Source organism: Cervus canadensis, chromosome 18, assembly GCF_019320065.1.
Source record: "Cervus canadensis isolate Bull #8, Minnesota chromosome 18, ASM1932006v1, whole genome shotgun sequence".
Classification (NCBI taxonomy): Eukaryota; Metazoa; Chordata; class Mammalia; order Artiodactyla; family Cervidae; genus Cervus; species Cervus canadensis.
Genome location: NC_057403.1, coordinates 10,789,102 through 10,811,851, shown reverse-complemented (window position 1 = coordinate 10,811,851; position 22,750 = coordinate 10,789,102). Strand labels below are relative to the sequence as shown.

The following is a 22,750-nucleotide window of genomic DNA, read 5'->3' as shown; positions in this document are numbered from 1 at the left end:
ACATGGACCTTGCTCCCAAGGTGTCTGAGTTTTGGACTGAAAATTAGCTTTTCTAATGGGTCCTTAGGTGATGCTGATGTACAGGGTCAGTGCAGAGAGGAAACTGTGAGAAGTTGTTCAAGGAAGGCTGCCTCCCTCCCAGCCCCGGACCATGGGGCTATTGATCTGCAGACTCAGAGAGCAGCAGAGTTAAGGTTTCTAATGGACATCCCCTCCTCCACCCCCAGTCTCTGCAGTGATCCAAGTGGACTCAAGGCTAAAATGACTGGAACTAAAAAAAAAGAAAAAAGGACCAAAAAAAAAAAAAAAGGACCAGACCTCTACAGCCGAGGACAACTGTGTGAGCCCTACATACTGAAGGTATGTAGCCACCTGCTTCTTTTGCTTGGAAGTGTAATTAAACAAGAAAGCCATCAGATGGAGTTGGTTCCAATGCTTTAACAGCCTTGTAAGCAAAACAAAACTTGAGCCAGAGTAAATTCTTGTAAATGCCTCCAAGGAGAGAAATAGAAATTTAAGAACAACCAATCACAAACACCCCCTTAGACTTTCCCAAATAAGTCTATTCCTTAAACTACAACCAATGGGATTATTTCTTTACTTTGCTTCCCTTCCTGCTCTCCAAAATCCTAGCCATTATTTAGGTTTGGGGCTGTCCAGTTTGAATTGATGTTTGCTCAAATGATCTCTTTAAAATCTTAATGTAGGACACTTCTCTTTTAACAGACAACAATGACATAAAAACCCACAGGGCTTATCCTTGCTCAGTGGTGCTCTTATTAAGGAGCACTTACTGTTCCCTGTGCTATTACATCCCATCCCTTCTGTTCAGCAAAACCACCTCTGTTTCCATTGCACCTGCCATATTCTAACATACTATGTAATTTATATCTCTTATTTTATGTTTCTTGTTGTTTTCTTTAAATATAATAGAAGCTGCACCAAAGCAGGGCTCTTTGTTTCTCCTGTGCCTGAATTTCTCCCATGCACCTAGAAAAAATTCCTGAAAATCAAGTGTCTGCTCAATGATCATTTGTTAGAGCAGTAAATAAACATGATGTGGTGACCCAAAGATGAAGGAGCAGATAACCAAGGAGGGTTGGAGTGCAGGAATGGAAAAACCAGACCCTTATTGTCCTTCCCTCCCCCATGTTGTAACTATTAATGGAACAGTATAACCCATTTCCCCTCCTACCCCATAGGGAGAAGATATTTGCCTTATCCCCCACAACCACCACCACCAACTCAGTATATGTGCCTCATCTAACCAGCAAATGACCTGCAAGATCCCTATCCCACTCCTTGTACCCTGGGTATAAAATTGGACTAAGGACGTTCAACGTCAGTTGTCCCTTGACCTGGCCCACTATTCTAACAGCACCTCCCACTCTAATAAACTCTATTTTCCCTTCATCCTGTCTCATGTCTGGAAATTCTTTTCCAACCCATGCCTGGACCACGACACATGATACCTCAGTTTTCCTCTTATTTTTACCATTCCAAGTACTCTTAATGTCCTCTTTAACTCTCACTGCAAAGTAGTATTGCTCCATGTTTTCAGGGATGAAGAATAATCACATTTTGAAGACAAAATACACATAATGACCAAAGTTTAAGACAATCACATGCTTGGCTTGATTTTGTATTTCCTGACTTCACAGAGCCTCCTCCAAACCTTGAGGTCTTGAGTTTTTTCAGCCTTTACTGATGTGTCCTTAGAGCTATTTCTGCTACTATCTTTGTTGTTGTTTACTAAGTCGTATCTGACTCTTTTGTGACCCTGTGGACTGTCATCAGGATCCTCTGTTCATGGGATTTCCCAGGCAAGAATACTGGAGTGGATTGCCATTTCTTTCTCCAGGGTATTTTCCTGAGCCCAGGATCAAACCCAAGTCTCCTGCAGTGGCAGGTGGGTTCTATACCACTGAGCCAATAGGGAAGCCCTGCTACTATCTTTAAAGAACTACATAAACATTATTAACTACTTTCTGAAGTGCACATTTTGCGGCAGTTTTTCTGAGATAATCTCAACTCCACATACAAAATGTTACAACAAGGCTTGCAGAAATAATGATCACTGCCTAGAAGATGAGATCCAGGGGTTCAGAAATGCTTTTTTTTCAGGGTTCAGATGCTCCCTTTTGCACATGCACTCCAACTGAAAATCAAAGCTTCTATGTAGTGCCCAAAACGTCAGTCAAAGTGCTTTTTGTTTGATTGCTCAGAGCAACTGCATGTATCTGGGGATACGAATTAAAAGTATTACAATAGATAAAAGCGTTCCTCAATGAGTGAGAAAATTCCTAATTGTGCAGGCAAGAGAGAGGTTTTGTGTCAGACCAGAAGCAGACCTTGTTGTTTACTTCAGGGTGACCCACCATCTGCTCACAAGAAAACCACAGGCTGAATACGAAGTTACTTATGATAGGCCACGACAGCAAACCGGGACTTAATACCTAACCTAATCGACTCTTCAACTTTCTCTGGAAATGTAGCCTTAACGAATCAGTTAAGAATTTTCTGGTTGAAATGAAGACCTACTGTATAGCACATGGAACTCTACTCAATGTTATGTACCAGCTTTGATGGGAGCAGTTTTGGGGGAAAATGGATGCATGTATATGTATGGCTGAGTCCCTTCACTGTTCACCTGAAACTACCACAACATTGTTGATCAGTTACACCCTAAAACAAAATAAAAAGTTTAAAGTTTGAAAAAAAATAATTTTCTGGTTGTTACCAATGAGGTAATATGTCACATGGGGCCCTCTCCATCTCCCTCAAAGGAAGATGAGGTAATCTGGTGCCTAGACCCCTTCCATTCTCCATAGGTAGGTTATCTAAGCCTGAAATCATCCTATCTATTGATGACTTCCTTTTCCTACTTTAAAAAACGTTTTCCTCTCTGTAGCCCTTCAGAACTCCCCCTTGCTTGCTAGAAGGGTTGATGCTTAATTCATGAACCAATCAATAAAGACAATTAAACTTTTAAAATTTACCCGGTTGATTGTTTTTTTTTCTTGCCAGTCGGGACCTGAAAGGGATCTTTTCTATTGTTCCTAGCGATTCACACTGAAACTCACAAAAGTGACTCTAATGCTTCAGGTTACAAATATTTGAGAGCAATAACCAATTTTCTAGCAACCCATGGACTCATTTTTGCCTGAATGGCTCTATTGAATGATGCCCCTCACACCTCAGTTGTGGATAGAAGTGGAAGACATAACATAAAAGTTGCAAGTAGTTCTATTCAGAGATGTTACTCAAAATTTTAACTCTAGTAACAATCTCTCACACAGCTCTGAGGAACTGCTCCATAGCGGTAAGGGAAAAGCTGGGGTATAGAGAAGGTGTTTTGTTTTTTTTTTTGCTGGAAAAAACAGGCAGTTGACCATTAAAGGATCACTGATAATCACAAAGAACAAACTCAAGTTAATGATTTTAGTGCTTCTCTTCTGTGTATGAGAGGATGCAGGAATCTGGGCTTCTTAACATTAGTCCTTAGATATGCATCTTAACTATTAAGGGTCATTGTCCCAGGCACAGAATGCTTCCTGTCTGTCTGCATCCTGATTTCCCCTCAGGGAACACCTTTGGGGAACAGCAGTAGTGGCTGTGGCTTTGATTCTTTTAGAACTGGAATGGGATCAGGAACAGGGGCAGCGTAGCCTTCCCACAGTAACAGAATTTGGAAAAGTCTAAAATAATAGACTTGTCCTCTGAGAGTTAGATGAGCTTGGGAGGAGTCTAAATTAATGTCTCTTCACGTCTTTAAGGAGTAAAGCTCCTCCCTCTGGGGAGGAGAACCATTTCCCCGCATTCTTCCGGGTAGCTTACAGGAAATGCTCTGGAAATTAAGGATGGCAAAACACCCTTTCCTGGGGTCTCCAGAGGACCCAGAACCTCACTACCAGGAAGAGCCTAGGCAGAGCGACACCAGTGTTGAACCAATGAGGGATGAGGATGACGACTTTCCCCCAGTGAGCATGCGCCAGGGGAGGGATTTCCGAGGGCTTTCCGGTCTCGCCTAGCGCTCTATTTGCTTAGAGGATCCGTTGGAGCAGGGTACGCTCCCGGGAAACCGTTGTGCTCCGTTAGGCACGGTTGTCCTCACGGAATGGTGAGGGGAGAAGGGGACACCCGCCTAGCCAGCCTGGTTACCCCCCTTTCTTGGCGTCTCTCCTGTTGGCTCGCTGGTTGGGGACGGGAGGGTCCGAGAGGAGGCTCTGTCCTCGCTGCACAGCGCCAGACCCGGGATAAGGACCGACACTCTCGTCCCTCTCAAGGCAGAGTCCAATGGCTGCGGCGGCGCTGCGGGACCCACCTCAGGTAAACGCTAGTCCTCCCGGCCCTCACCGCCCTTGCCCCGGGCTTGCGTGCTAAGTCGCTTCAGTCCTGTCCGACTCTTTGCGACCATATGGACCGTAGCCCTCCATGTCTTCTGTCCATGGGATTCTCCAAGCAGGAATACTGGAGTGCCCTACTCCTGAGACCCGAACCAGGGATCGAGCCCGCGTCGCCTGTGTCTCTTGCATTGGCAGGCGGATTCTTTTTCTGGGGCGGGTGGATCCCTGATGCATAAATTGTGCATCAGTTCTAGGGAACAAATGGAGAAGGGACACTTGTTCTCCAGGAACTTAGTGGGGAGGAAGGAGGCAAGTGTGTACAGGCGTATGGCATTCAAATAGATAATTTCAGTATAATTTTGTTAATAATTATAGATAGAAAGATTGTTATGAAAGCACTGAAAAAGGACATTGTTTTAAAAGTTCAGGACAGTTTTTTGAGTCAGGTTTTGAAAAATGAGAAGTATTTTGCCAAGTGAAGGAAGAAAGAAAATACATCCTGAGCAGAGGGACTAGAATATGTAAATAGCAATGGTAGTAATAACGGTCACAAAAATAACAGTAAACACACAGTGCTTACCAAGAACTATTTTAAACCCTCAATATATGTTATTTAATCTTAATAGTAATCATGTGAAGTAGGTGGTAACTTTTATAGAGGAGGAAATTTTAGCACAGAGGTATTAAGCACATTGTACAGACTCATAGCTGGTGTACAGTACCCTAGAATTTAATCTCAAGCAGTCTGCCTCTTACTCCATGCTGCTGTTCTAAGGAAGGAAGGCAAGAGGCTACATTTAATACATTTTTTTTTCAGTTCCAAGCTTCAGGCATAGAAAAGGCTTTCTGAATTACAACACATTTTTAAAAATTTATTTATTTATTTTAATTGGAGGCTAACTACTTTACAATATTGTAGTGGTTTTTACCATACATTCACATGAATCAGCCATGGGTGTACATCCTGAAAGCCCCCTCCCACGTCCCTCCCCACCCCCTTCCTCAGGTCATCCCAGTGCACCAGCCCTGAGCAGCAGCATTCTTTACCACTATCGCCACCTTGGGAAGCCCAGGCTGCACCAGACAATTAAGTCTGGGGCCCATGCTCACTTGCCCGCAGCTCGGGCCCCGGGATTCGGTCGTCAGGCCGTTTCTGACCGCATGGTGGAGAGTGGGAGAGCATGACAGATGGAGGGACCCCAAAATGCAGAGGCTTGTAGGTCAGACTAACCGGAACCGCAGTACAACTACTCTGTTTTCCTTTAGAAGCCAGATGCGGCGGGGCCAGAGTCAGGCTTGCAGTGTTGCTGCCTGAGAAGTTGGCAGTTTGTTACACAAGTAATGAGAGGTTTGAATCGCAGGTAGGAGGTAGTCTTTCTGAAATCAAAAGAAGCTCCAACTGGTTGCAGAGAACAGACTATAGAAGTAAACAGCGGGAGGGGCAGCAGGAGGCATGGAATGATTAATTGCGATTGCCTAGTTGAGAATTCATGGACCAGAGGGACTGCCCTCGATGTCTCAGGAATTCTGGATCCATTTTTGGAGACGGGCCAAGCCAAATTGTGGATCTGTTGGTGATAGAAAGGAAGTAGCGAGGGATGACCCTCAGGGTTTTGGCCTTAGTTGATGAAGGGATGGAAGGCCCATCAACTGGATGGGGACCTTAGTAGCAGATTAATTTTCCTTGGAAATATTATGTTTGTTTTCGCTCTGCTAAGAGTCTGAGATGTTTCAGAGAAGACTGAGTGTAGGCAACGAGTGGACAGTTGACTAGGCAGGTCTGAAAAACTGGGAAGGTGTTCAGGAATGGAAACTTCCAAAAGTGCTGACTGTTGTGTGGAGCAGCGTGGAGCTGTGGATCACATTTAGGAGGGGAATGCAGGTTATAGTAGGCATGATATTAGTAGGTCAGAAAGATGGGTGTGTCCTGAGGAGCGGTTCTTTTGCTCAGGGCCTGGATATGTTTGTGGGCATTGCAAACCCAAGTGAGGTAGAGAAGTGGCAGTGGGAGCCGTGTAAAAGAGGTCAGTCTGGCAGGTGGAGAAGGCTTGTGTGGGATGAGTGGAGGAAAAATGGCTGAGGAGACCAGGAGTAATTGAGACAAGAAGGCAGTGAGGCTGGGGCTGCTGCTTATTTAGTACTATATGGCTTCTTCAGGATTTTGTGATGAATTTTGACGGGATCTGGGATGTTTTAGTCTTACTGGTGGATAAGGTCTGGGGCAGATGTCATTTGTGAGTCACTATGTCTGGCTTGAAACTCAACATTCAGAAAACTAAGATCATGGCATCAAGTCCCATCACCTCATGCCAAATAGATGGGGAAACAATGGAAACAGTGACAGACTTTATTTTCTTGGACTCCAAAATCACTGCAGATGGTGACTGCAGCCATGAAATGAAAAGACGCTTGCTCCTTGGAAGAAAAGCTATGACAAACATAGACAGCATATTAAAAAGCAGAGACATTACTTTGCCAACATAGGTCGATCTAGTCAAGGCTATGGTTTTTCCAGTAGTCATGTATGAATGTGAGAGTTGGACTATAAAGAAAGCTGAGCAGTGAAGAACTGATGCTTTTGAACTGTGGTGTTGGAGAAGACTCTTGAGAGTCCCTTGGACTGCAAAGAAATCAAACCAGTCAATCCTGAAAGAAATCAGTCCTGACTATTCATTGGAAGGACTGATACTGAAACTCCAGTACTTTGGCCACCTGATGCGAAGAACTGATTGACTGGAAAAGACCCTGATGCTGGAAAACATTGAAGGTGGGGGAAGGGGATGACAGAGGATGAGATGGTTGGATGGCATCACCAACTCAAAGGACATGAGTTTGAGTCCACTCTGGGAGTTGGTGATGGATAGGAAAGCCTGGCATGCTGTAGTCCATGAGGTCGCAAGGAGCTGGAAACGACTGAGCAACTGAACTGAACTGAAGTGATGTCTTGTGGGGAGATTTTTAGGGCTGGGTTTTTTACAAAGCTTGAGTGGAGAGACAAGTGTTGTGGTGGTTGAGGGCAAAGCTGGCAGTAAAGAAGTTGAAGAGAGTTGTGGCAATGTGAAATTCACGTATGGTTTTAGGGTCGCAAATATGGAAGGAAGGACTGGTGGCAGGTGGCGAGATTTTCTAAGCAGTATTTGTGGCTTAGTTTGGCATTAGAGTTATCAGGGGAGTGAGGTTGTAGTGAATCTTCCTTTAATTTCTCAAGCATTTTCTGAATGCCAAGCGCCAGATGTACACATATGTTCAGGAAGAATTCTATGGTGTGGTGCAGGGAGATGGCAGTGCTGTGGAAGTGCAACTGTGAGGTCTGAAATTGTGAGAGAAGTGCCACCTGCAGAATGAAGTGCACATAGAGAGAAAGTGTGAACTGCCCCCCTGCCCCCCTGCCCCCACTGCCCCCACTGCCAGGCCCTGGTGTTGAGGTTACAGGTGAAACATGAGTTTATCTTTGTCTGTGTCTGGTTTCCCACAATTTGAGAGTCTCCAGGGGAATTGCTTGGCTGGAAGGACAGGACATTGCACGCCAAGTCCCGAGTTTAGATGGCATCTGTGTGCACTACCACCCCCTCCACCCAGTGACTGCTGAGGGCTGAACACATTGGTTAATGGCTGTGAGGAGACAGCGGCATCTGTTGCACCAGGGCCTGGCATCTTCTCTCAGGTTGGGAGCTCTGGTGGAGAATGTCTGGAATGGATGTGTGCAGAGATGGATTGTAGGTTCTCAGAGGGATAATGTTCAAGCTTTCATCTGTCCCCTTCATGACAGGGTGGTGTGACCTTTCCAGATGTTGCTGTGTGCTTCTCCCAGAGGGAATGGAGGCTCCTTGATGAGACTCAGAGATGCCTGTATCTGGATGTGATGCTGGAGAACTACACACTTATATCCTCACTGGGTAAGACAGCCTCCCCAGTGACCTGGGCTGGGCTCTGTATCCTGCCTCACCCTACCTTTCTGAAGGAGGTGCTCTGTCCTCACGTGGTATAGGCACTGCTAGTTTCCCCAGTTTTCTGTATAGTTGTTGTGGTAGGTAGAAGGCTGGGGTGTGGGCACTGCTCTCTTTTCTCTCCAACCCCAATCCTTGCTGTACTGGACTCTCATGGGGCAAGTGATTTGGTTATACATATATATGTATACATCCATGTGTTTTCAGTTCTTTTCCATTAAATAGTTTACTATAAGTTATTGAATATGGTTCCCTGTGCTATACAGTAAATCATTGTTTATTGTATACATGGTAGTGTGCATCTGTTAATCCCATATTCCCAATTTATCCCTCCCTCACTTCTCCTTTGGCAACCATGGGTTTTTTATCTGAGTCTGTGTCTATTTTGTAAATAAAGTTCATTCGTACTATTTTTTTTAGATTCCACATATAAGTGATAGCACATACATTTGTTTTTCTCTGACTTACTTCACTTAGTATGATAACCTCTAGGTTCATCCATGTTGCTGCAAATAGCATTATTTCATTCTTTTTATGACTAGTATATAATCCGCCCCACCGCTCCCAGACACACCTCAAGGCTTTGGGATCATAGTTCCCTGACCAGGGTTTGAACTTAGGCCCCAGCAGTAAAAGTGCCCAGTCCTAACCACTGGACCTCCAGGGAATTTGCTGTAGTTGCTTTTTGACCATTTTATTATAATATGCTTCAGTGAAGTTTTTGATTGAACCTGTGAGCCTCATGTATCTGGATATCTACTCTTTTCTCTCTAGTTAGAAAGTGTTCAATCATTGTTCCTTTAAATCTGCTTGCTACCCCTTTCTCTCTGTCTTCTCTGAAAATGCAAATAATGTTTTGCTTTATGTTTCATAATCCATGTATGCTTTCTTCACTTCATCTTTCTCTTTTTTTCCTCCTCATTGGATAATTGAAACACCTGTTTTCAAGTTCCTAGATTTTTACTTTTGCTTAATAAAATTTGGCTGTTGATACTGTCTTCATTGTGCTTTATTTCATTGTATTCTTCAGCAGCAGAATTTCTGTTTGGGTCCATTTGTTTGTTTGCTTTCTTTTTAAAAACACATTTTTATTTGGTTAGTTTTGGCTGTGTGGGTCTTTGTTGCAGTGAGTGGGGACTACTCTTCCTTGTGGTGTGTAGGTTTCTCATTGCAGTGGTTTCTTTTCTTGTGGATCACAGACTCTAGGAGCATGGGCTCAGTAGTTGTGGTGCAGGGGCTCAGTTGCTGCGGGCCATGTAGAATCTTCCTGGACCAGGGATCTTTGACAGGTGGACTCTTAAAGACTGGACCACCAGGGAAGCTCTTGTTTGTTTGTTTTCAGTGAGTGTCATCATTGTATTACTAAGGTAAACATAATGCCCAACAGATGAAGGTAATTTTACCAACTCAGAATTTTTGCAAGTACATGAAATTTCCATTTTTATTGTACAGTTTTCTCAGACTAGTCAAAGCATTTCTTACATGTATTCCAGTGTAGCTGCTTTGGAGTGATTTTCAATAGCCATAACATAAGAAACCAAGGACCTAGAATCTAAATGGAATTCCAACTGACTGATTTTTAGTTAAACAAGGTAAGAAATAGAGAGTCCCAACAGGGAGGGGATATATGTATACATATGGCTGATTCACTTTGTTGTACAGAAAAAATTAATACAACATTGTGAAACAATTATACTCCCCCAAAAAAGATTGTTAAAATCTTCAGGTTATTGATACTATCCTTTTTCAACAGTTATTTATACTCTTCTTCTAATACACGAGTTATATGTTTGAACATTCAAAACACAAAGACAGCACAAAAAGACAATAAAAGCTTAAGCCCATAGTCATAATTTTTTGACAAAAACTTAAGTATCTTTCCTGCAAATTGACTGGGTCTCTGGTATTTCCATCTAGTTTTCACTTAGTTAAAAATAGATGCCTAAGGGATATACATTGCAAAGAAACAGAGGAAAACAATAGAATGGGAAAGACTAGAGATCTCTTCAAGAAAATTAGAGGGGCGGCTGGACTCGCCCGGGAGGTCCGGGCGTGCGAAGCAGGTCAGGGAGGTTGGCAGGTGTGGGTGTAGCGAGTGGCGTAGGGGACAGGGCGCCCCCGGGTCCACGATGCAGCCCCCGGATGAGGCTGCAGTATTTTCCTTATATGATCGGGCCCCATGGCTGGCGGCGCCGCTGACCCGTAGCTTGAGAGGATTATGAAAATGTGTCAGGCAAAATGGGGCCAGGGACCCGGGGACTGGGAGGTTAGGGGGAGGCAGTTGGGCTAAGGTTTGGGTGAGGTTAGGGTGGCCCCTGCCACTCTGCGAGCCCTGGTCAATGATGACGTGACCACTGAGCAATCTGAGTTCTGGGAACTAGGTGATGGAGCGTGTTCTGAGATCAGACTGAGACCGGAAATTAAAGAAAAGAAAAGAAAAGAAAAGAAAATTAGAGATACCAAGGGAACATTTCATCCAAAGATGGGCTCAATGAAGGACGAAAATGATATGGACCTAACAGAAGCAGAAGATATTAAGAAAAAGTGGCAGGAATACATGGAAGAACTATACAAGAAAGATCTTCATGACCCAGATAACCACGATGGTGTGATCACTCACCTAGAGCCAGACATCTTGGAATGTGAAGTCAAATGGGCCTTAGGAAATGGGCCACTATGAACAAAGCTAATGGAGGTGATGGAATTCCAGTTGAGCTATTTCAAATCCTAAAAGATGATGCTGTGAAAGTGCTACCTTCAATATGGCAGCAAATCTGGAAAACTCAGCAATGGCCACAGGACTGGAAAAGGTCAGTTTTCATCCCAATCCCAAAGAAAGGCAATGCCAAAGAATGTTCAAACTACTGCAAAATTGCACTCATCTCACATGCTAGCAAAGTAATGCTCAAAATTTTCCAAGCAAGGCTTCAGGAGTACATGAACTTCCAGATGTTGAAGCTGGATTTAGAAAAGGCAGAGGAACCATAGATCAAATTGCCAACATCGGTTGGATCATAGAAAAAGCTAGAGAATTCCAGAAAACATCTACTTTTGCTTCATTGACTATGCCAAAGCCTTTAACTGTGTAGAGCACAACAAACTGGAAAATTCTTCAAGAGATGGGAACCCAGACAACCTTACCTGCCTCCTGATAAATCTGTATGCAGGTCAAGAAGCAACAGTTAAAACCAGACATGGAACAACGGACTGGTTCCAAGTTGGAAAAGGAGCACATCAAGGCTGCATACTGTCACTCCGCTTATTTAACTTCTATGCAGAGTACATCATGCAAAATGCCGGGATGGATGAAACACAAGCTGGAATCAAGATTGCCAGGAGAAATATATCAATAACTTCAGATATTCAGATGATACCACTGTTATGGCAGAAAGCAAAGAGGAACTGAGGAGCCTCTTTATGAAAGTGAAAGAGGAGAGTGAAAAGGCTGGCTTAAAACTCAGCATTCAGAAAACAAAGATCATAGCATCAGGTCCATCACTTCATGGCAGACAGATGGGGAAACAGTAGAAACAGTGACAGATTTTATTTGGGGGGCTCCAAAATCACTGCAGATGGTGACTGAAGCCATGAAATTCAAAGATGCTTGCTCCTTGGAAGAAAAGCTATGACCAACCTAAACAGCATATTAAAAAGCAGAGACCTTACTTTGCCAACAAAGGTGCGTCTAGTCAAACTATGGTTTTTCAAGAGTCGTGTGGATGTGAGAGTTGAACCATAAGGAAAGCTGAGCAGTGAAGAATGGATGCTTTTAAACTGTGATGTTGGAGAAGACTCTTGAGAGTCCCTTGGACTGCAAGGGGATCAAACCAGTTAATCCTAAGGTAAATCAGTCCTGAATATTCGTTGGAAGGACTGATACTGAAGCTGAAGCTCCAATACTTTGGCCATCTGGTGCAAAGAACTGACTCACTGGAAAAGACCCTGATTCTGGAAAAGATTGAAGGCAGGAGGAGAAGGGGATGACAGAGGATGGGATAGTTGGATGGCATCACTGACTCGATGGACATGAATTTGAACAGGCTCCGGGAGTTCATGATGGACAGGGAAGCCTGACATGCTACAATCTGTGGGGTCACAGAGTCAAACACGACTGAGTGACTGAACTGAACTGAACTGAAGGCGTATACTTCATATATATATATATAGTATCTTGGTTCTCCTAACTTTCGTTATTCAAGTTTTTAATACCCATAGAAGTCCAAAGGTACTTAAAAAAATAACAGTAGGAATTGTCAATCTTGAGTATGTTTCTGGAATTTAACTTGTAACAAATATATTCTGTTATATAAAATGTTTTTACCTTATTTTGAAAGCATTAAATATGTAGGGATGTAAAAAAAAAAAAAAAGTCCAAAGGTGTAAGAATACATAAACTGTTCTGGTAATAGGTAAGAGCAGACTGTAAAAGTGTAAGTTGTTTGTGCTATTTCAGCCCAGTAGAAAGTTTTCTTTTGGAGACCAAGTAGAATAATTCTGCTAAAAGATCAGTGCAATAAAGACAGTCAATGTAGAAACAGCCTTTCCCACGAATTAGTTGACACTGTACTGGTATTAAGAGGATATAGTTGTTCTGTGTCTGCATGAAAGTGTTTGATTATAAATATATGTAATGATCTTGTTCCATTTCTTATTTTGATATGTCTTCTTAGCTCCCTGTTGTATCATAATGTTAGGTAGTTAGAAGAGGGAAAAGGCGTCCCAAATGGCGGTGGCTAAAAGACAAGGAAGGGACAAGCCCGTGAAAATAGAACAAAGGAAGGTCAAAGAAAGGTCCGAGGACCAGAGTGAAGACCTCAGGTAGAACAAACAGCACTTCTGGCTAAGCCCAATTTACATAGGGCAGGCCCAGGGGGAGGAATAAACATAAAAGGAGGAGCCAAAGCACTTTCTCTCTCTCTCTCTCTCTCTCTTTCCCTCCCTCCCCCATGCTCACTCTCTCTCTTTCTCTCTCTCTCCCGCACACTGTCGTGCTCCTTCACTCTCTTCTCTTCGCGTCTTTGGGTTGGCATGCCCTCACACTTTGAGGATGGATCCTCCTGCTATCTTCTAAATAAAATAGAGCTATAACACTGATTTGTCTAAGAGCTATAGCATGGTTTGTCCAAGACCCGAGAGCTGTGACGAGCCGAGGGCTTTAATGTCCATCGTTCCAAATCTTTGTTGTGATGAGACAGAACTGAGGAGCATACACTCGCCTGACAATATTAAGAATCCCATCAGTGATGTGATAGGCATTTCCCACATATTCATTTATCAATTTATCTGTTGATTCTTCACATCTGAGTGCCTTTTTGGTGAGTGGGCATACCAGAACCTCTGGTATCACTGGTTGAAAGTGTGGGGTGATTCTTCAGTCCTATTCCTCTCAGCCAACCTTCATGAGTTCAGTGAGTGCTGGTATCGTTAGTCACTTAGTCATGTCCGACTCTTTGCGACCCCATGAACTGTAGCCCACCAAGCTCCTCTGTCCTTGGAATTCTCCAAGCAAGAATACTGGAGTGGGTTGCCATTTCCTTCTCCATGGGATCTTCCCAACCCAGGGACTGAACCCAGGTCTCTCACATTGGAGGCAGAATCTTTACTGGCCGAGCCACCAGGGAAGACCTGTAGACAACTGTGGAAGATGGAAGATGGTGTACCTGTCCCCTGCAGCTCTTGGGTGTGGCAGCCAGAGACTGTCCCTTAGGGCACCCTTGGCAGTCTGTTTTGTTCTTTTTCATTTTTGTCTCTTTGTTAAACAACTTGTTTTGTTTATGTATTATTTACCTTACTTTGTTGAATTGTCTGTGCTTTGTTGTTGCTTCACTGAACTGTGGTGAAACAATTATTTTGAACTCTTTGACCCTTTGTAGGTCTCCATTTCCTTGGGTGTGGTTTCTGATAAATTATGGTATTTCTGTATTGGTTTCATGTTTTCTTTGATTTTTTGTGTGTTTCCTGTAGCCTTGTATTTCTTTATGCTGATTTGATGGTGTAGTCATTTCTTCCAGGCTTCACATTACAGTTTTTGGTGTGGGAAGACCTCAATCTGTGGTGGGTTCAAGTTTGGGCTGTGGCTATTCTGGCTCTGTGGAAAGCCCAGCTATGTTGTTCTCTGTGCCGCTCCTTCACCTGAAGTCAGTTTCAGTAAAGATAATCAAGACTCCTCAATTAGCAAGGCTGAGGGTGTCCAAAGTGGTGGAGAAGGCTGCTAGGGAACTCCTGATCTCTTTTTCTCCCAGAGGACTTTGTCACCAAGGGGATCCTTCTTGGTGCCCTGTCGACTGTTGCTCACCTGATTGGTTGTAGTAACACTGGTGTCTGAGGTGTATGTATCTGTTGAGGATCCACAGACCTGGGGTGTTGTATACAGGCACTTTTGGAGTGACAGTGGTTATGGGGTCTGGGTCATTGGATAGCCTCAGCAACCTTGGCTTTGGTTTGAGATATGTGGCTGTGCAGGGATCAGCCATGGAATCTGCCTGGCTGCACATGCAGACAGTGGCTGTGATTCTGTCAAACTGGTATGTCTATAGCAAAGTTGTTTCTAGTGCCTGAGACACAGGAGTACATGGTGTAGTGGTGGAGTCAGGGTCTGGAATGCCGGCACAGGTTTGGGGGTTGTGGCAGCCCTGCTTCTGGATCACCACAACAGCTCCTACTGAGGGTGTTGACCGGTAGCTTCATACTCACCAGGGCATCCACTCTGACCATGAGTGTCAGATAACTCAGTGGCAAAAGTTCCAGTGTCCTCTGTAGAGCAGGCAGCTATGTCTTCTGCAGCAGAGGCCACTGGGACTGCAGTGGCCCCTGTCTTGTGGCTGAGAGAAATAGCCCAGTGGCAGCCCAGCCCTCATTTCCTAGTCATTTCCAGATGTCTTTTTTAAGACACTTTCTAGTGATCTTTTCTGTGTGCTTTTTAAATTATGTTCCACTGTGGTGGTGGTGGTAGTGGTGTTCAATGCTTAGGTTGTATACTACTCTTTACAACCTCCTGGACTGCAGCACTGCAGACTCCTCTGTCTTTCACTGTCCCCGGAGTTGGCTCAAATTCATGTCCATTGAGCCAGTGATGCTGTCTAACCATCTTATCTTCTGCTGCCCCTTTCTCCATTTGCCTTCAATTTTTCCCATCATCAGGGTCTTTTCCAGTGAGTTGGCTCTTTGCATCAGGTGGCCAAAGTATTAGAACTTCAGCTTTAGCGTCAGTCCTTCCAATGAGTATTCAGGGTTGATTTCCTTTAGGATTGACTGGTTAAATCTTCTTGCAGTCCAAGGTATTCTCAAGAGTGTTCTCCAACACAAATCAAAAGCATCAGTTCTTTGGCACTCAGCCTTCTTTATGGCTCAACTCTCACATCCATACATGAATATGAGAGTCAGTTCTTGACTGGACTCTTGTGTCTTCCAAGGCTGATTAATGTCCTTCATGGACAGCTGTTTATTTTTCATTAGTGGTGAGAGGTGGTATCTCCTATTCTACTATTTTATTGATGTCACTCAACTTGTGCTTTTTCCTGGGTCTGATGTAATGCTGAGTTGCTCTGGAACAGTACTGGCCTTTCTCTTTTTCTTTTTTTGCCTTCAGTGCTCCATGTACCCAGTAATTGCAGTTATGACTTTCTTAGGGAAAGGAATCCTTTGTGCATAATAGGATGGACATGACTCTGGCCATGGCACAGTGAGCTCAGTGGGCCTGGTCCTGCTGAATTATAGCTGGGGAGACTGTGACATCAGGGCATTGTTAAAAATATACCAGAAAAAAAAAAAAAATATATATATATATATATATATATACCAGGAAACTGTTCAATGAAAACTTTGGTACTATTGCCAGTGACCACACCCCATTTCTACCTTTACTCCTCCACTGTTGACTTTTTGCCGACCTGTCATTTCTGTTACTTTGTCATTTCTGCTATGACTTCCAGCACAGGGATCATCTCCACCTCTCTGGACTCAACATCTTACCTATTTCTCTTACCTCGCTTTCTCTATTACTCTCTGAACTTTGCCCATCATGCATCATGCTGTGAGGTATGCATATATGCTTAAATTGACCTTGAAAAGCAAATAATTTGTGATTGTGTTTTTGTGGCTGTGATCACACCCTTCTACTGAGCTTCACATCAGTAGTAGAAAAGGTCCTACAGGAAGCTGTGGACAGAGAAATAAGCACTAGACCTTGCTTCTCTTCCTTGTGTCAGTGACAACTCTATTTTTGCATCCTTTTCTTGTTGAGGTCTCCACCACTTTCAGATCCAGTAATGCACAGCAGCTGCTGCTTAAACTGATTTCCAACTCCCTAGTCTTAAAAAGTATCCCATTTCTTTGAAGGTCGTTCTTATATGAAATGGCTATACATTTATGGTGAACTAGCTCCCTCCCTAGGAAGTCAATGTGCACTTGACTAGTGTTTCTTTGCATTCAGGTTGCTGCTGTGGAGCAGAAGGTGAGGAGACACCCTGTGAAAAAACTGTTCCTGTAGGAGTCTCATGGACTGGATCTCCCACAGCAGCTCCATTTTCTCAGAAGACCCATCCCTGTGAGAAGTGTAGTACAGTCTTGAGATATGTTTTCCAGTTGGTGGAGCAGCAGGAAACACAATACAGCCAAAAACTGTTGAGGTGTGGGGCGTGTGCAAAAAAATTTTATATGCCTTTGAGAAGCTGTGTACATGAGGCTTTATCTTTTAAGAGCCCCAGATTCCATGTGTCAGGGAAGCCTCTTACTTCTGGGAAAATCCTGGCCAGCATGGGACATCTGCAGGCCACTTATACTGTCGAGAAGCTGAATACAGCCACCCAGTGCAGATCAACTTCACCAAGTAGAAGTCATTATACCTCAGGAGATTGTGAGAAAGCCTTCAGCCCTGAACACACACTTGTTCAGGACTGGCATGTCTACACTGAAAGACCATGTTTTGTGTGCAGGGAATGTGGGAAAACATTCAGGTACAAATCAACATTTATTATGCACCAGAGAGTTCATCCTGGGGAAGGTCTTCATTTGTTTATCAAAAGTGGCACATCTTTTAGGCAAAACTCAACTGTCAGTCAGCATCAAAAAATTTATACTCGTTCAGGATTGGAGAAGTGCAGCAAATGTTGGAAATCCTTAAGCCACAAATCAGTCCTCGTTTCTCCCCAGAGATTGGACAATGGAGAGAACAGTTCTGTGTGCAGTGAGTGTGCAGAGTCTTTTTACCACAGCTCTATGTTCATTGGATATAAGAGAGTATTTCCTGGAGAACGTCCTTATAAGTGTAGTGACTGTGTGAAATCTTTTACATGTAGATCTGCCCTCATTTATCATCAGAGATCTCACACAGGAGAAAGGCCTTATCAGTGCAGTGAATGTGGGAAATCCTTTACCACTAACTGCATCCTCCGATCTCATCAGAGATCTCACACTGGAGAAAAGCCTTATAAGTGCTATGAATGTGAGAAATCTTTTACCTCTGCCAACGCTCTCCAATATCATCAGAGATCTCACACTGGGGAAAGGCCTTATAAGTGCAGTGAATGTGGGAAATCTTTTACCGCTTCTAGTGTTCTACAATATCATCAGAGATCTCACACTGGAGAAAGGCCTTATAAATGCAGTGAATGTGGGAAATCTTTCATCTCCACTAGCACTCTCCAATATCATCAGAGATCTCACACTGGAGAAAGGCCTTATAAATGCAGTGAATGTGGGAAATCTTTCATCTCCACTAGCACTCTCCAATATCATCAGAGATCTCACACTGGAGAAAGGCCTTATAAATGCAGTGAATGTGGGAAATCTTTCATCTCCACTAGCACTCTCCAATATCATCAGAGATCTCACACTGGAGAAAGGCCTTATAAATGCAGTGAATGTGGGAAATCTTTCATCTCCACTAGCACTCTCCAATATCATCAGAGATCTCACACTGGAGAAAGGCCTTATAAATGCAGTGAATGTGGGAAATCTTTCATCTCCACTAGCACTCTCCAATATCATCAGAGATCTCATACTGGAGAAAGGCCTTATAAATGCAGTGAATGTGGAAAATGCTTCACCTCTAACGTCAACCTCCGTAATCATCAGAGATCTCACACAGGAGAAAAGCCTTATAAATGCTATGAATGTGGGAAATGTTTTACCTCTACCAACGCTTTGCAATATCATTGGAGATCTCACACAGGAGAAAAGCCTTATAAATGCTATGAATGTGGGAAATCTTTTACTTCTACCAGCGCTCTCCAATATCATCAGAGATCTCACACTGGAGAAAGGCCTTACAAATGCAGTGAATGTGGGAAATCTTTTATGTCTAGATCCTCATTCATTTGTCATAATAGATCTCACACAGGAGAAAGACCTTATGAGTGCAGTGAATGTGAGAAATCTTTTACCTCTAGGCCTTCACTCAGATATCATCAGAGATCTCACCCAGGAGCAAGGCCTTATAAGTGCAATGAATGTGGGAAATCTTTTATTACTAGTTCCCATCTCCGTCGTCATCAGAGAATTCACACTGGAGAAAGGCCTTATGTGTGTGGTGAGTGTGGAAAATCTTTTACCAGTAGCACTAGTCTCCATTATCATGAAGGCACTCACACTCAAAGGCCTAGTGAGTGCAGTGAATGTGGGAAATCTTGTATTACCCCTGCTGTTCTTCGTTACCATCAGAGAATTCATTCTAGTGAATGGCCATATAGGTGCAGTGAGTGTGGGAAATCTTTTACCTCTAAATTCAACTTTCGTTATCATCAGGGGATTCATTCTGGAGACAGGTCTTATGTAAGTTGCAATGAATGCAAGAAATCATTTACTACTGTCAGTTCTCTCCGTAATCATCAGAGAGTTCATTCTGGAGAAAGACCTCATGAGTGCAGTGAATGTGGAAAATCTTTCATGTCTAGGTCAGCCCTTAAGCGTCATCAGAAATCACATGCAGGGGAAAGGCCTTTTGAGTGTAGTGAATGTGGGAAATCCTTTATCTTTAGGAGTATCTTAACTAAACACCAGAGAGTTCACACAGGGAAAAGTGCTTGTGTGTGTAGTGAGTGTGGGAAATCTTATAATAGTAAGTGTAGGCTTATTGAACACCAGAGTATTCACAAAGATGAAAGGCGTTATGAATGCAGGGAATGTGGAAAATCTTTTAAATTTAACTCTGCCTTGTACTATCATAAGAAAACTCACACTGGAGAAAAGCCTTACAAATGCATTGAATGTGGAAAATCTTTTATTACTAATTACCTCCTCCGTGTTCATCAGAGAGCCCACACTGGAGAAAAGCCTTTTGAGTGCAGTGAATGTGGGAAATCTTATACTCTTAGTTACGTCCTTCGTTGTCATCTTAGAGTTCATACTGGAGAAAGGCCTTACAAATGCACAAAATGTGGGAAATCTTTTACCACTAATTACCAGCTCCATATACATCTGAGAAGTCACACTGGAGAAAAGCCTTATGAGTGCAGTGAATGTGGGAGGTCCTTTAGCAGCAAATCTGGCCTCCGTTATCATCAGAGTGCTCACACTGGAGAAAGGCCTTATGCGTGTGGTGATTGTGGGAAAGCCTTTGTCCAGAGAAATCATCTCATTATACACCAGAGAGCTCACACTGGAGAAAGGCCTTATAAGTGCACTGAATGTGGGAAATCTTTCACTCATGGCAACAGCCTCTATTATCATCAGAGAGTTCACCTTGGAGAAAGGCCTTTTAAATGCAGTGAATGTGGGAAATCTTTTATTAACACCACTAAACTGCACTGTCATAAGAAAGCTCACACTGGAGAAAGGCCTTAGGAATGTACTAAATATAGGAAATCTTTTACAAGCAAATAACTTTGAAAATTTGAGTTTACCCTAGAGGAAGGCATAAATGTACAGGGAATGTGCAATTTCCTTGTTGAGTATAGGGACACTGGAGGAAATTGAGGGGCCATTGGTCTGAATTGAATCTCATTTCAAGTGTTTCTGAATCTTTATTCCTTATTCAGATTAGACATTATAGGGTATTGAGGCACTATTGAAAGGTATGTATTCTCCAAGTCTAAAAAAAACCATGTTTCCTGATGTCCACAAATCTTTGAGCTAATCTCATTATTTGTATGACCATTGGGTCCAGGGGAAACCACAATTGGTACAGAAACTCTGGTTTAATAGGGAGTGGGGGAAATTGCAGGCAACTTGATGGAATGTACCTCTCCATTGACTGTGCAGGATCAGTTTATATGCTGATTCTAGTGAATTTCACTTCAAGAACCTTACTACAAGAAAGGAAAAAGGGATGTGACTCTTGTGATCTAGGCAGCATTCCTGCTGACTCAGGTAGAAATGTACTTCACTGTCTCCATCTTTGCTACCACTGACAGAAGACTGATCCCCAGAGGACATGAGGAGTGCTTTAGTGGGTTCAGCATACAGTTGCAGAACCTATTTTCCAAAAAGTGTTGGACATACATGTTTTTTCCATTTTGAGCCAATCTTTAAAGCTATATCAAAGTATAATTTACATTCACTAAACTGCAGCCATGAAGTCAGACCATTGTTTCTTGGCAGGAAACCAATGACAAATCTAGACGGTGTTCTGAAAAGCGGAGACATTACTCTGCCGACAAAGATGTATATAGCCAAGGCTATGGTGTCCCCAGTGGTCACTTTTGGTTGTGAGAGCTGGACCATAAAGAAGGCAGAATGCCAAAGAATTGATGATTTCAAAATGTGGTGCTAGAGAAGACTCCTGAAAGTCCTTTTCACAGCAAGGAGATCAACCTTGAATATTTGCTGGAAGGACTGATGCTGAAGCAAGTCTTCACCTAGGTATGAACCTTGAGTCCTGATAATGCCCATATCTGTTAATGGCATGTTTACCTCTCCTTACCCTTCCCACCTCTCCAGTAACCATTGATGTACTTTCCCTTAGAATAGATAACATGTGCATTTTCTTGAATTTATCTGATTGGAGTCATAAACGGCTATTTTTGTTTTCCTTTGTTTCACAGTTGTTTCAGATTCATCCATGATGTGTACAAGTATCTCATCTCTTTAGTTTTTGATGAGTAGCATTCTTATATTTAGATGTACAACTGTTTATCCATTCATCTTTTTCTGAGTATTCAGGTTACTTCTAGGTTTTCATTCTTGAAAATAAAGCTGCTATAAACATTTGTGTCACTTCTTTCTGTGGATGTATGTTCCTTTTATTGATAACTCAGGGCAATGTCTGAGTCACTTTGGTAGATGAATTTTAACACCTGATGAAACTAAGAAACTCATTTAAAATGACTGTTCCCCTTTGCGTTTCCATCTGCATTGTAGGAGTTCCAATTTCTCAACATCTGTACTAGTCATTAATATCAGTCCTTTTAATAAGTGAGTAGTGCTGTCTCAGTGAGCTTCCAATTGGTTTTACTACATTTCCCTAGCGATTCATGATTTTGAGCATTTTTAATGTGCTGTTTACAAGCTCTATATCTTCTGTATAATTGCTGATCATATCATTTGCCTTTTTAAATATGTATCATCCCTGTTCCCATCACTTAAGTCTAGGCATTCAGTGAAACAATAAACCTAGCCCTGCTTTGTAGCTTTTGCCAATTTTTAAAACTCTTAGGTTGTGAAAGTGGGATGTACTCAGGGAAGGAACTGATAAATTCTGCTTGGATCCTCTGGGTGTTTGGTGGAAAACTAAACTTAGCATCCAGTCTTTATGTTGTTCAGTCACTCAGTCGTGTCCAACTCAAACCCCATGAAGTGCAGCACGCTAGGCTTCCCTGTCTCACCATCTCCTGATATAGGCTTCTTATGCTCTGAACACTCTCTTCAAGGTTCTTGTCATCTTTTTCTGTTTATAATTATTGACAATGGCATCAGGTATTTTCCCTCCATGAAGTTCACCATCACTTGGGGTGCTTTTTCAGACACTCCAGTTGGTTGATGGGGCCACTGTGGGTCTCTCCATCCCTGGTGAGACTTCTCAGGAAAACTAGAGCCAGGAGGTTCCCCAGTGGAACCTGGTGTGGCCTTTTTGTCCAAGGCCTACATTCTCCAAGCCACTGGCCATGTTTGATTGGAGGTGGCACCTCAGGAGAGGGAAAGGGGTGAGCCAGGTGTGGTGCAGAGCAGGAGGTGGCAGGAAGGTAGTGTTGGTAATGGGGACCCAGGAGAAACCTAGGTGTGTTGGCATCCACCAAGAGAATTTAGGTAGGACCATTCAGGCTGAGTAACCAATTCTCTTGGGGTGAGGTTACCACAGCTCATCCCCAAGGTGATGCGCTGCCCAAAGTCACAGATCCCTCTTGCCCTCGGAGGTTCCTGAGCAATGCAGGACAGTGAGGGCAGGATGCAGTCTTGTTGATCTGCTGGCAGGCCCCACCTTGTGCCCAACATGTATGCTGTAAACGCCAAAGATTTCCTCAATGAGGCAAAAAACCAAGGCTTAGCCTCTGAGGCAAGAATCAAGAGTTTCAGTCTTTGGAG

At 43.2% G+C, this 22,750-nt stretch overlaps 1 protein-coding gene and 2 non-coding genes across 5 annotated transcripts; all 3 read left to right on the top strand.

The window, feature by feature from the left end:
- The first annotated feature begins 4,041 nt into the window (after positions 1 to 4,041).
- On the top strand, positions 4,042 to 21,855 carry LOC122420580 (zinc finger protein 850-like). 3 transcript variants are annotated; one of them, XM_043435828.1, is made up of 4 exons: positions 4,042 to 4,329; positions 8,116 to 8,242; positions 16,725 to 17,865; positions 17,950 to 21,855. In XM_043435828.1, exons 1-4 carry the CDS (start codon positions 4,297 to 4,299, stop codon positions 20,072 to 20,074), a joined length of 3,426 nt encoding a protein of 1,141 aa, XP_043291763.1. In that variant the 5' UTR covers positions 4,042 to 4,296; the 3' UTR covers positions 20,075 to 21,855. The 3 variants fall into 3 exon arrangements, with proteins under 3 accessions (XP_043291763.1, XP_043291764.1, XP_043291762.1); XM_043435829.1 differs by having other exon boundaries at positions 8,135 to 8,242; positions 16,725 to 21,855; XM_043435827.1 differs by having other exon boundaries at positions 16,725 to 21,855.
- Positions 10,409 to 10,551, top strand: LOC122421836. The gene has a single exon (XR_006263645.1).
- Positions 10,627 to 10,709, top strand: LOC122421825. The gene has a single exon (XR_006263634.1).
- Positions 21,856 to 22,750: the final 895 nt, after the last annotated feature.

Excerpts from the sequence above, each read along its gene's own strand:
- LOC122420580 (XM_043435827.1), top strand. The coding sequence starts at position 4,297 with ATGGCTGCGGCGGCGCTGCGGGACCCACCTCAG. Across the intron at positions 4,330-8,115 it reads CGCTGCGGGACCCACCTCAG|GGTGGTGTGACCTTTCCAGA; the intron begins GTAAACGCTAGT and ends CCTTCATGACAG. Across the intron at positions 8,243-16,724 it reads CACACTTATATCCTCACTGG|GTTGCTGCTGTGGAGCAGAA; the intron begins GTAAGACAGCCT and ends CTTTGCATTCAG.